The sequence below is a fragment of the Perognathus longimembris genome, chromosome 3, assembly GCF_023159225.1.
Source record: "Perognathus longimembris pacificus isolate PPM17 chromosome 3, ASM2315922v1, whole genome shotgun sequence".
NCBI lineage: Eukaryota > Metazoa > Chordata > Mammalia > Rodentia > Heteromyidae > Perognathus > Perognathus longimembris.
In genome coordinates, this window is record NC_063163.1 from 48,393,960 (window position 1) to 48,406,262 (window position 12,303).

The window sequence follows — 12,303 nt, forward strand, 5'->3', positions numbered from 1 at the left end:
AATGGAGGAGGAAGAGAAGGAGGAGGAAGAAGGAAGAAAAAGAAGAAAGAGGAAGATTTGTGCTCTCAGAAACAAAGTGGTTAGTTGTAGCTATAGCTGGAAGAGGATGCTCACTGCTCCTTTTCTCTCAATTATACAATGGAGATGAACAGCAGCACATTCTGCCAAATCAGGATAGAACAAAATATCCTCTAAAAAATCTGTCATCACAGACCGAAGGAAAGAAAATGCACTCGCAGGATGAAAGTATTGAGTGCTTATTGCCTTTAAAAAGTCTGGCACATTCAAAAAACGACTCCGGTTTGCCTCCTGGCAGTCACAGTACCCTCCCACGGGCCAGCAAGTGCATGCACACAGCATGGCCAGTCATTGATGTGATTGAACTTGGGTGTGGTTCTTACATTCTCTGCTTTGGTTTCCCCCCTAAAATAAACTGAGTATTACAGAGTAATTTTAAGAGAAGTTAGAAAAAGAAGAAACAAGGGGAGGTCATGAAAAGCAAGCCTCACCCACATGATAATGTGTCACAAGTTCACTCCATGACACTGGTCCAAAAATAGACCTTTCGGACAATTCAGACTTATGCGTAAGAGTAAGGTTTAGGTTCATCTTTGTTTTTAGTTGAATGTCTTTATCTGCTTAATGTAGACGTTTTAGAAGGTATTTTTTAAGACAACGTCAGATGTTAAGTTAAGTTGGACTCACAGAGAAAGGCCACATTTTCTTTCGTATGTGGAAATTTGAGCTAAAATACAAATACATATGAAAACATATCCTGGGTCATATGCATACATATTAACTGACTGAAGTATGGTGTACATAGGAGTGGATACCCACGACACAAAGCATTTCAACAACTGATAACTTAACCAAATGAATTCCAGGAAGACTGAAGCATATTTTGTTTGAGAGAAGGTTGGATTTAAAGGGAGAGGGTTGGATGAATAGAGAGAGGAATGGCAATAATATCCAATATACATATGTGAAAATGAAGCTAGGAAATTTGAGGGGGGAGAGTGGAGAATGCTAGAAGGGGTGACACTGATCAAGACACATGGTTTTCATAAGTTTGTATGCTGAACTGAAACCTCTGTGTAGAACTACTGAATAAAAAAGCAAAACTAGACTAAGAGGGGAAAAGGCTTAAATCTGTTTTAGTCATGGCATATTTTGGGGAGAAACTATGATTCTACTTTTAAGAAGTGTTTGGATGTTTGTGTGGTGATGATGCCCAATGCTTCATAGTAATACAGGTTCAAATAGGAGGTTTGACGCTACTGAAGTTGAAGGCCAAATGCATGCTTTCTCTATCATTTCTGGGTTATTGGCTATAGCTGATCATCATCTTGTTAGTTCTGGGCCTTGAAACTTGGACTCTTTTGAAAATAGAAGCTGCCCAATTATCTCTCTGTCAACACTGACAGTGGTGAAGAATTTCAAAAAAGAATAAATATTTGGGTTTCATACATTATTCAGCCTGTGTCATCTGAATTTCATCCCATGAAACGGGTTTGTTCACGCAGAGCCGAGACAAATTTGTTTTTTCTTTGTATGTAATAACATTAAGCTTCCTTGAGATATGTTAGGTTTTTTAGAATAATGTTTATTCTCTATTAATATTAGATAGCACTAATCTAATATGTTCCCACCAAAAATGATTACATAGATAAAATTCTTAATCTACTAGTTTATGGAATATATATATGTATATATATATATATATATTTGAATTATAGCAATGATCAGAATGACTCCACAGAAGCCTACCTCTGAAGACATTTCAGGTGTGCCAGGAAAATAATTACATAAAACATTTCACAGGCTTGACATACTTTTACTGAGTGTTTGTACCAAAGTACCTCTGTTTTTGAGGTTGTGGTCTCCCAATGAAGGTACATTCAACTCAGTTTACTCTCGTTAGAATTTATGAAGTGAAAAAGCAATGGCAATTTTTAAAGTAAAATAAGTTTCACTCTTCCATATTTTCTTTGAACAGAAATGAAAATGTTTCATATCAAGGTATCTAAAAATAAGAAAAGATGGATTTTGGATTGTAAGCTTAGTATACAGAAAGTTAAGAATCATTCTCTAAGAAAATTTATCTTCTTCACCAGGTGCCTGTGGCTCACACCTATAATCCTAGCTACTCAGAAGGCTGAGATCTGAGAATTGTGGTTCAAAGCCAGCCTTAGCAGGAAAAATCTATGAGACTCTTATTTCCAATTAACCACCAGAAAACCGGAAGTGGTGCTGTGGCTCACGTGGTGGAGTGCTAGAAATGCTCAGGGATAGAACCCAGGCCCAGAGTTGAAGCCCCACAACCAAAAAACAAAAAAGAGAGAGAGAGAAAGAGACAGAGAGACAGAGAGAGAGACAGAGAGAGACAGAGAGAGACTGAGAGAGACAGAGAGAAAAGAAAACTTATCTTCTTTCTCAAAGTTGAGTTATATGCTCTTTCTAGCCAGGGGTAGGGAAACTGGCCCACAGGACATATGAAGCATGAAAAATAATTCAGTACATGAAAAGGACAGACATGCACACTTCTTAGTGACTTCCCCTTAATTGATAGCAATACTTTCGTAAGGTCCATAATGATGTTATAAATATCCAGTGGTCCTTGGCAGAAAATGAATCCCATCTCCCATGAGTTTCTGATTGTTCCTTTGTCCCAGCACTTAACACTCTGTGTTATTTTTAACAACTCAGTAGAATGCATTCACCTCATCTATATGACTAACTTTAGGGGTTAGCAATTTTCATGGTAATGTCTGTATCCTTAGCTCTTAACAGAATGGCTCCATATAGCAAGATGTTCCATCTGTCCTTGTTGAATGTACAGCTACCTTACAAAACAGCTGACTTGGTTTTACTTATCTTCATGAAACATTTGGTTTCACCTATTTATACTAATGCATTCCAGTCAATATGGGAAAAAATGAAAAAAAGTAATACAATAAGAAACAGGGGAATTACTTTGTTGTTGGTTTCATAGAGAGGCATAACTAATACGATGTTTGTCGGGGCTAAGTATACCTGTTAACTATGATTTGGAATACCACTTTTGTAGTCATGAGAAATGATGGCAGATTGTACAACTCAAGGGAGAGAAAAGAGCTTAAGAGGAGCATGTGAATTCATCTTAATGGTAAACCTGAGTGCACTAAAGAAGGCCTAGGTCCCTGGGGATGTGTCTTGGGGACTATACCATGCCTTAACCATTCCAATATTCTGCTTTCTCTACTTGGCCACCATGATGGGAATTGCTTTACACTGCCAAATCCTTCCTGATAAAAAGTTGTTTATGCCAGATACATGGTCACAGAGACATCAAGTCTGACAACTACGAGGTGGAGGGATATGCTTATATGTGTGTGCATATATATATATATGTATATATATATACATATATATATATACACACGTGCTTATGTAAATACTTCTTTATTTACTTGATTGATGTCTCCAATATTACTTCTAGCATTTTTTGGCCTAGGGAATTTGAGGAAAATGCATTCTTTAAACCTCAGCAATCTCATTTGCCAAAGGACAATAAATTCCAGAATTGTAAATAAATGTTCCATTCAATCAATTAATTATTAATATATTTGTTTATTTGGCAATATTGGGATTTGAACTTCGGGCCTTGTGCTTGCAATGCTAATGCTCTACCTTTTAAGCCATACCTCTGGCCCTTTAGTTTAGTTGTGTTTTTTATTTGAGTTCATTTAAAAAAATTTTTTTATTGTCAAGGTGATGTTTTTAATAGAGTGCCACACTTTTTGTTCAGGTTTGCCTATGATTGTAACCCTTCTTTCCTCTACCTTCTGAATAGCTGGGTTTGCAGTTATGTATTACCATGCCTAGTCAGCCATAAATTTTAAATGAGATAAGGTCACAAAGCTCTTTAAATTTCTTGGTTCACTGAGGGTCCATGGCAACAGTAGAGATTTGCACTAAGACTACCATTTTACTCTTAATTATGGAATAGTTCTTTGGGACATCTGGAAACTGGATTTACAAAAAGGGCAAGCAGAAGAGTGGGGGCCTGCTGTTCCCTGCAAATCTTCCCTGTGTCCTGGAATCACTGTGAGTATTCGTTTGATGTTGTCCAACCCAACATCAGAACACCTTTCAGCTAAGACAAGGTTACCAATGGACAGAATTTCAGAGAGAACTATCCGTTTCTTTAGATGAGATGCATTTTCAACCATTCCAATATCAAAGGAAACCAAAAAGCCTGCCAGTCTGCAGGGACAGAAGGATGGCTTAATATATTGTGTTTCTCACCCAAAACAATGAGTTAAATATTCCAGAAAATGTCAACTCCTCTCCAAGCATAACTCTATGTATATATAAAAAGAATGAAGATAGTAGAATCAGAGTGAAACAAGAAAAAACAGCAAAAGAATACAGAAAAAAAGAATAAGGTTAAAAACCATGATTTTATGTGGGTCACAAACACAGATTCATGGGTGGGATTACAAGAAGATTACTATCCCTGCTCTGCAGTCATTCATCTCCTTCTCCTAGTTATTCTTCTTGAACCATAGGTGTCAGTTTGTGAGGAAATTGAATTTGCTTATATATCCCACAGATGCATGAAGCTATTTGACTGGGAAGTTGTTAATAACCCTATCCTTGGTAGGAAGATCTCTTCTTTTTTACTGCTTCCATGGTAGTTTGTTGAATAACAGAAAAAAAACAAAAAACCCTTTCTAGTCCTGCCTTTTCACACAACAGAATGTATCTACAAGAGACAAAGATATGGATTTCTTTTTTCTCTTCTTCCTTTCCCTCCCTCCCTCCCTTCCCCCTCCCCCTCCCTCCCTCCCTCCCTCCTTCCTTTCCTTCCTTGCTCAAGGTTAATGCTCTACCACTTGAGCCACAACTCCACTCTCAGCTTTTTGATGGTTCATTGGAGATAGGAGTCTTACAGACTTTCTTGCCTGGGCTGGCCATAAACCACAATCCTCACTCATATCTCAGCCTCCTGAGTAACTAGGATTACAGGCATGAGCTACTTTCACTCAGCCTAGGTGTGGATTTCTTAAATCAATGGTTGGACTGATCCTGGTGGTCCTATCCTGATTGGAGGGAGGGCAGGGTCCATCTTCTAGCAGAGCTTCAAGATCTAGCTTCATTACATTCAGTTCTATCAGGAAGCTATCAGGGATGGGACTGGAAGACAGGGTCTCCTGGGTGCCTGCCACTCAAAACAGGCTAGGCACCTGCACATATACTGCGGAGCACCTGATGACAGGTAACAGGGCCTACTCTCAACAAGAGGGTTGATGGTTTTGATCACCGAGCCATGGTTTCCAATCAGAGGGTCACAAACACCTGGAGGGACAGATTAATCACCAACATAAGTGTGAACACTGAGCCCTGTTCGGGTTAAATCAATTAGGAAGCATGCATGCAAGAGTATGTGTTATTTTTTCAGTGGATGTAGATACCGATCTATGAAATAGGATACCATCATTTAAATCGTTACCTAAGTCAGAATTGCATAATATAACACATTTAAGTGAGTAGGTAGAATTAAAATGGTATACTATGAACATGTGAGAAGGTAGGGTGCTTGTATGCACATTCATGTAGACGTATGTTCGGGTGTGTATGTGGAGATTTAAATTGAAAAGCTATTTTGTTCATATAGTTTGGACACTAATGTTTTAGAGCTTGTCACATGAAATCAAGACCCTCCTATAAACATCAAGTAAAATATCTAAAATGGCAAATGTGTCTATATGATAATGAGATTAAGAAGATTACATGAATATGATGGGCCAAGTGTGTTGACTGGCAAATGGTATGAAGTACTTGATGAATCTCAGTTTTAACCATTTATCAAGTTTACCATTTTCCAAGGCAACCATGAATCAGGTAAGTACCAGGAAAAATATGGAATTGCATATATTTATACAGACCTGCTACTAGGTCAAAGCAGTTCCCAGCCCTACATTAAGCAGAGGTGGTTAAATTACCTTGGTTCTCACAAAGGATGTTAATACTTTACTATATCACAGCCTGTTACAGTCATGTACATGCAGCGTACTCTTCCTATTGTCTCTGATAAGACAGAATGCCTTTATAACACCAGTGTGTAACACCTAGCACAGGAAGAGCTGGATAACATTTTAATACATGCCAACAAAAATAATGTGGGATAGATACTCTAGAATGAATATGGGGAGGGGTGGGCAGGAGAGGAAGAGATGTTCCAAGGGAAAAATGAATTTAAATGTGAAATTGGGAGAGAAAATGTATAAAGAAACAACAACAATAATAAAAAAAACTATTTTAGGTGATCCTCTGTAGGGAGGGAATAAAAGATCATTAATTCCTGAAACAAGAATCTAACATTGGATTAATTATTTTAGAAACAATAATATTTAGTTCTGCTTTATGTTTTTACAGAAATCTTCCTTGGGAAAGCTGTACCATGAGAATTGTCATTTTTGTTTGTGTACTAGTGAAGTATAGTGGTAGTATTAGTAATAATAATAGTTGCTTTATTTTAGGTCATATAACTAAAAACAGAAAAGTTGGAGTCAAATTCAAGTCGTGTGTGTGTCTCTCTGTGTGTGTATGTGTGTGTGTACGCTAGTACTGGGGCTTGAACTTCAGGTCTTGAGCCCTTGCTTAGCTTTTCTTTTATTACAATTTCAAGATCATTGATCTTCAAGAAGACATAGAAAATAAAAAAGCACTAGGGAACACATCAATTATCAGATGTTTAGTTGTGGTTCGGAAGGAATAGATACAAAACAAACTTGATCTAGAAAATTCTAAGATCATTCAAGTAATCAATATATGAAATGAAATTATAGTAAAGAGGAGTGTGCTGTATAGGAAACTGTGTGTGATTATGCATATGGGTGTTTGCATGTGGGAATGTGTATGTTGTTTTAATATGTCACTACTGAGACAGCACTGTGAGTGCCACTCTGGGCTTATAAATAAGAAGGCAGAAGGCAGAAATAAGTATAAAACATCTTATTCCTCAAGGAAAAGTACAGCAACTGTACCAACTGGAAAATAAAATCTCAAAGGATGGCTTCCACTTTTATTAATGAAACAAGTGAAAAGAACTAACATATTCATGGGTTTATTTAACAGAAAAAAGCTTCATTATTGAACGATATATCCAAAGCTCAGGACAAGAAGAAAATTTAATTACCTCTCTTTAGGTGATGCAGATTGTAAATGTAGTAAAATGCTAACTGTGCCTTAATGGAAATTATAGACATAATTTAATGTTGCATTTGGTAAAATGCAAAGGAATTAATTAAACTGATGATGCTAGAGCTTTGGTTTCTGATTTAGAGCCTTGGTTTCTGATTTATACTCTTTAATTTTACTGTCTTTTAACACAGTGATTTCCACACCCACCTCCATTCATATAATCAGCAGATTGTATCTTTGCATGACATTTAAGAGCTTTCTGACAAAACAACGTAAACTAGCAGTTTAAAAGAAAGTCATGTCTGGCTTCTGACAGGATTTCTGCTTTAGAAGTCTCTACAAAGTTTGTATAAATGCCAACCCTTAAAAAAGCCATTCAACCCCCTTCCCACCCCCCCCCCCCCGCATTCCCACCCCTTGTCTAACTTACATTAAGACAAACCAGGATTATAGACATTTGGCATGAGTAGGAAAAGGTCAGATTACACAGAAAGGCATTCAGGCTCACTTCTACCAACAGCAACCATGGGTGTGCAATGACAAAGAAACAAACCCCTCAAGTCTAACAAACATTAAAGGCAGTAACTCAGCACATAGTGTTGACTATGGATGGGGTGATCCAGCCGGATGGGGTAGATGGTAGAAGAAGTGGACAAACGAAAAATACTGTCCAACAAATATATGACAGCCACTTGCTTAATTAAAGGTGACAAGGGAAATTAAGCAACCCTCTAAGCAGCTTAACTTTAAATCATTTGTCTAACAGATTTTCAAGTTATTATTTCATTAGTTATTTATTAGCTAGTTAATTGTGTGTGTGTGCACGCACGTGTGTATACTAGTAATGGGGCTTGAATTCAGGGCTTAGGCACTGTTCCTTAGTTTTATTCCCTCGAGGCTGGCACTCTCTATCACTTGAGCCAGACTTCCATTTCTGGCTTTTTGGCAGTTAACTGGAGAAAAAGAGTCACATGGACTTCCCTGCCCATTCTGCTTTGCAATAGAGATTCCCAGATTTCAGCCTTCTGAGTTGCTTGAACCACCCGCTCTTGGTTTAAGACAGTATTTGAAAGTGAATGAAATAAGTTCAAGATGAATAACAAAGCTGAGCAATGCTGTTCCTACAGGAGAGACGTGCAATATCAGAAAGGACTTGTTATTATCCATCCTAGGGGTGATTTCGTTGGAAAAACAAAACACAGCCTCCCTTCATTATTATGTTTTAAGCTTCCCTCTTCCCATTAGCCTGTCTAACAGAATCGAACTGCTCATTTAGAAAAATTGAAAATCCAAATATTGGACTTTAGGCGTTTTGCCCTTGACATCCAAGCCAGCAATGACCTAACAAGCTGCCATTGACCTAGCAAGCTGGCATTGACCTAGCAGGTCCTTACCATCTCCGGGGTCCACGATCTCCACTGTGGTCACTGCGGGGAACTCCAGGGCAGCCAGCACTGGCTCCGAGAGAATCACTTGGAAGGTCTCAGACTGCTCATGCGCGCCATCGCTCAGGATGCGCACTCTCCACGTGGCCCTGGTTTGGCCGGGGTTGAATTGCACTTGCTTCTGTGCTTTGCCCTTGAAGTCCTTGTCTTTCACCGCAGTCCCGTCTCTCGTGCCAATACCTCCATGAAAAGATAACAGCATATCCTCAGTTTTATTTTCAATAGGATTCCTAACTTCTTTGATGAATGCTGAGGCCGGAACACAGGTCCTCAACACCTACTAGGCAAGTACATCACTATTTAGCTGCACCATGTCCCTGAGGATTATTATTATTATTTATTTGTTGCTTGTTTCTGCTGGTTCTGGGGCTTAGTCAGGGCTTGGGTGCTGTCCTTGAGCTTTTGTACTCAAGACATTGCTCTACCACTTGAGCCAAATCTCTATTTTTGTCTTTTGGGTTTGCTCTTTGTTTGTTTGTTAATTGGTGATAAGAGTCTCAAGAATTTTCTTGTCCTGGCTAGCTTCAAACCATCATCCTCACAATTCTGCCTCCAGAATAGCTAGGTTTATAGGTGTGAGCCAAAGACACTGGCCTGATTACTGACTTTTCACAGTTGGACTGTTAACGTTTTGTGTGCCACTTGGTTTGACAGTGCAATGGATGGATGGGGTTAGATGTAAGGGTCAGATGATGACAGTGTTGGGTAATTTATGATTCTTTCTCTAATTACTTTATAGTTATATATTCGTTGAACTAATTTGTGTTAGAACTTAGTGCAAAATAAGACTGAATAGGATAAGGGGAAAAGGAGAGGATGTAGGAGGATATGAAAAAAGCACATTATATAGACATGGAAATAGCATAATGAAACTCTTTAAGAACTCTTAAAATGAGGAGGAGGAGGCAAGGGAAGAGAGGTTGAAAATAAGGGGGAATATAATGCATTTTGAAATTTATACATGCATATAAACATTGTGACAAATCCTGTGTACAGTTAATTTGTGCTACTAAAAAATGAAACAGTAAGTTTGCTTTTATGTTGTACAATATCCTTACCCTGCAAAGCTGTAAACTTTAATGTACTTTACATTCACTTTTCCACATGTTGCACTCTCATAAAAACTTAAATACTCTCTAACTAGCAAACACAGGTCAATAGGTGATTAAAGACGTCTTTGACAATCTTACTTCATAAATACCCAAACAGACTAATTTAAAATGACAGTGTGGGGCTGGGAACATGGCTTAGTGGTGGAGTGCTTGCCTAGCATGGATGAATCCCTGGGTGCCATTCTTCAGTACCACATAAACAGAAAAGGCTGGAAGTGGCGCTGTGTGTGGCTCAAGTGGTAGAGTGCTAGCCTTGAGCGAAAGCAGCTCAGGGACAGTGCTCAGGCCCAGAGTTCAAGTCCCAGCACAAGCAAAAACAAGCAAACAAACAAAAACACAGGAATGTTCTGTAAACATTCAAAGGAAATAAGACTTCTCATAGAATCGAATTCAGTTGATCATCATGGTCATTGCCAAGTTTGTCTTTGTGGAACACTCCAGAATACCACAAAACCATGTGAACAGAACTAGAGAGCTAATATATGTAATTATTATGAGCAGAGTCATCACTAACTACATTAAAAGAGGACCATTACATGAGGTACTCAAACTGTAAGCTGAAATGCCGGGAACAAATTCTGTTTCAGACCAGTTAGAAATAGTACTTTCCCTTGTATATCCTTTAATATTTTTAAATCTTTTAATGGTTGTACAAATGGGGTTTAATTGAACATGTCAGTTTATGATCAATGTCTCCTCTCCTATTGTTCTCCCTCCTTCCTTCTATCTCAACTCTACTCTACCAAGTTACCTGGTATAATCTTCCATATTGAATCAGAATCTCAGTGAAACAGGCTGGTAATTTTTAGATGTAATTTTTCAAATATGGATATTTTCAGAAAAGTTGGTAGGATAAGAATTAAAAGATGAAAAAATGTAGTTTAAAAAGTTTTCCATTCAACCACAAATGTTCACCGAGAAATTACTAGGTATCAGGCTACAATCTTACCTCAGGAGTCTCTATCAGAGAATAATGGACAAAAACTTTGGTCCTTAGACTTCTCACGTAAGATTAATTTGAATATTTATTTTTTCATTGGAGTAAATCTCTAACTCTTAGTTGAACCTTGAGATTAATATCAAAATAAAGGTTTTGTTAAAAAAAAAAAAAAGTCTTGGCCTGGGACCATGGCCTAGTGGTAAGAGTGCTTGCCTCATATACATGAAGCCCTGGGTACGATTCCCCAGCACCACATATATAGAAAATGACCAGAGGTGGCGCTGTGGCTCAAGTGGCAGAGTGCTAGCCTTGAGCAAAAAGAAGCCAGGGACAGTGCTCAGGCCTGAGTCCAAGGCCCAGGACTGGCAAAAAAAAAAAAAAAAAAAAAAAAAAAAGTCTTACTGTGTTGGAAATGCACTATACAACTCCAGAAAGGGAGGGGAGTAGGGAGGGGTAATTGGGAGAAAATGAGGGAAGGGTTAACAGTGTTTAAAAAGAAATGTACTCATTACTTTACTTATTTAACTCTACCCCCTGTTCATCACCTTTACACAAAAGATATAAAAATATTTGTCATGGGAGGAGTAGAAAAGATAGGAGAGCAACACAGATAGATGATGTTAACCAAAGTATATTATTTGAATGTTGAAAATATCATAATAAAGCCTTTTTGGGCAATTCATCCTATCAAAATGCATAATTTGTCTCACGGGTCTCAGAAAAATAAATCACATAGATATTGCAATGTAATTTTTTTCTTTTTCATTGAACTGTGATTTGTTAAATGGCAAAGAATAGGGTGTGTGTGTGTGTGTGTGTGTGTGTGTGTGTGTATGTGTTTGGGGGAGGAGAGAGAAGGGACAGAGAGAGAAAGAGAAAAGGAGATACAGAAAGAGAGGGGGACAGTCAGAGAAAGAAAGAGGCAGACAGAGACAGGAAGACAGATAAACAGATTTTTTTTTTCTGTTGATAGGGATCTTCTGGTTGGTTAAAGGTTGATGGACCAGTACAATTTCAAAACAATCACAGGGCTCCAATGCTTTTAGTTTGCTGGCATTTCCCTAGATCCTTATCTCAATTGATAGTTGCACTCAATAAAAATTCTTCTACCCATGTAAATTCTAGCAGCCTAAATGTCTGCTAAATATAGGGAACAAAACAATAATATAATGCTCAAGGTGTTACAGTTTTTTTCCACTGACATATCAAATACTCGGTACTAAATGTATTAGTACTTCAAATGATCTCAAAATGTGTACTTTTCATTATTTTATGCTTTATGAAATAAAATGAATGAACTCAAATTGCACTTGAAAAGATTTCATTTTGACTTTCAGTATTACTTCAGAAAAATAATACAGAAGAAAGGATTAGGATTTTGCTTTGGAATGTTGGCGACAAAGAAAATAGGCAACATAAATCTTTTCTATAGTGTCTGTGTAATCATGGAGCGTTTAGTGAGCTACCAGAACATTCAAATAGTAAATTACTTTGGTGTCTGAAAGAACTCTGAATAGTTTTTGTTTATTAAAGTAATCCTCATTCGTTCTTTATACTGATTCAGACTTTTATACACAAATCATAGATTCCCTTAAGTTTATTCTATACTAGTGCCATC

General features: G+C 37.7%; 1 protein-coding gene across 1 annotated transcript in view; it reads right to left on the minus strand.

Annotated features, from left to right (window-relative positions):
• Frem2 (FRAS1 related extracellular matrix 2) overlaps nt 1–12,303 on the minus strand; it is a 160,253-nt gene that overhangs the window by 66,349 nt on the left and 81,601 nt on the right. The window contains exon 4 of the mRNA XM_048341464.1: nt 8,583–8,813. Within this exon, the coding sequence (XP_048197421.1) occupies nt 8,583–8,813 (231 nt within the window). The remainder of the gene's footprint in view (nt 1–8,582; nt 8,814–12,303) is intronic.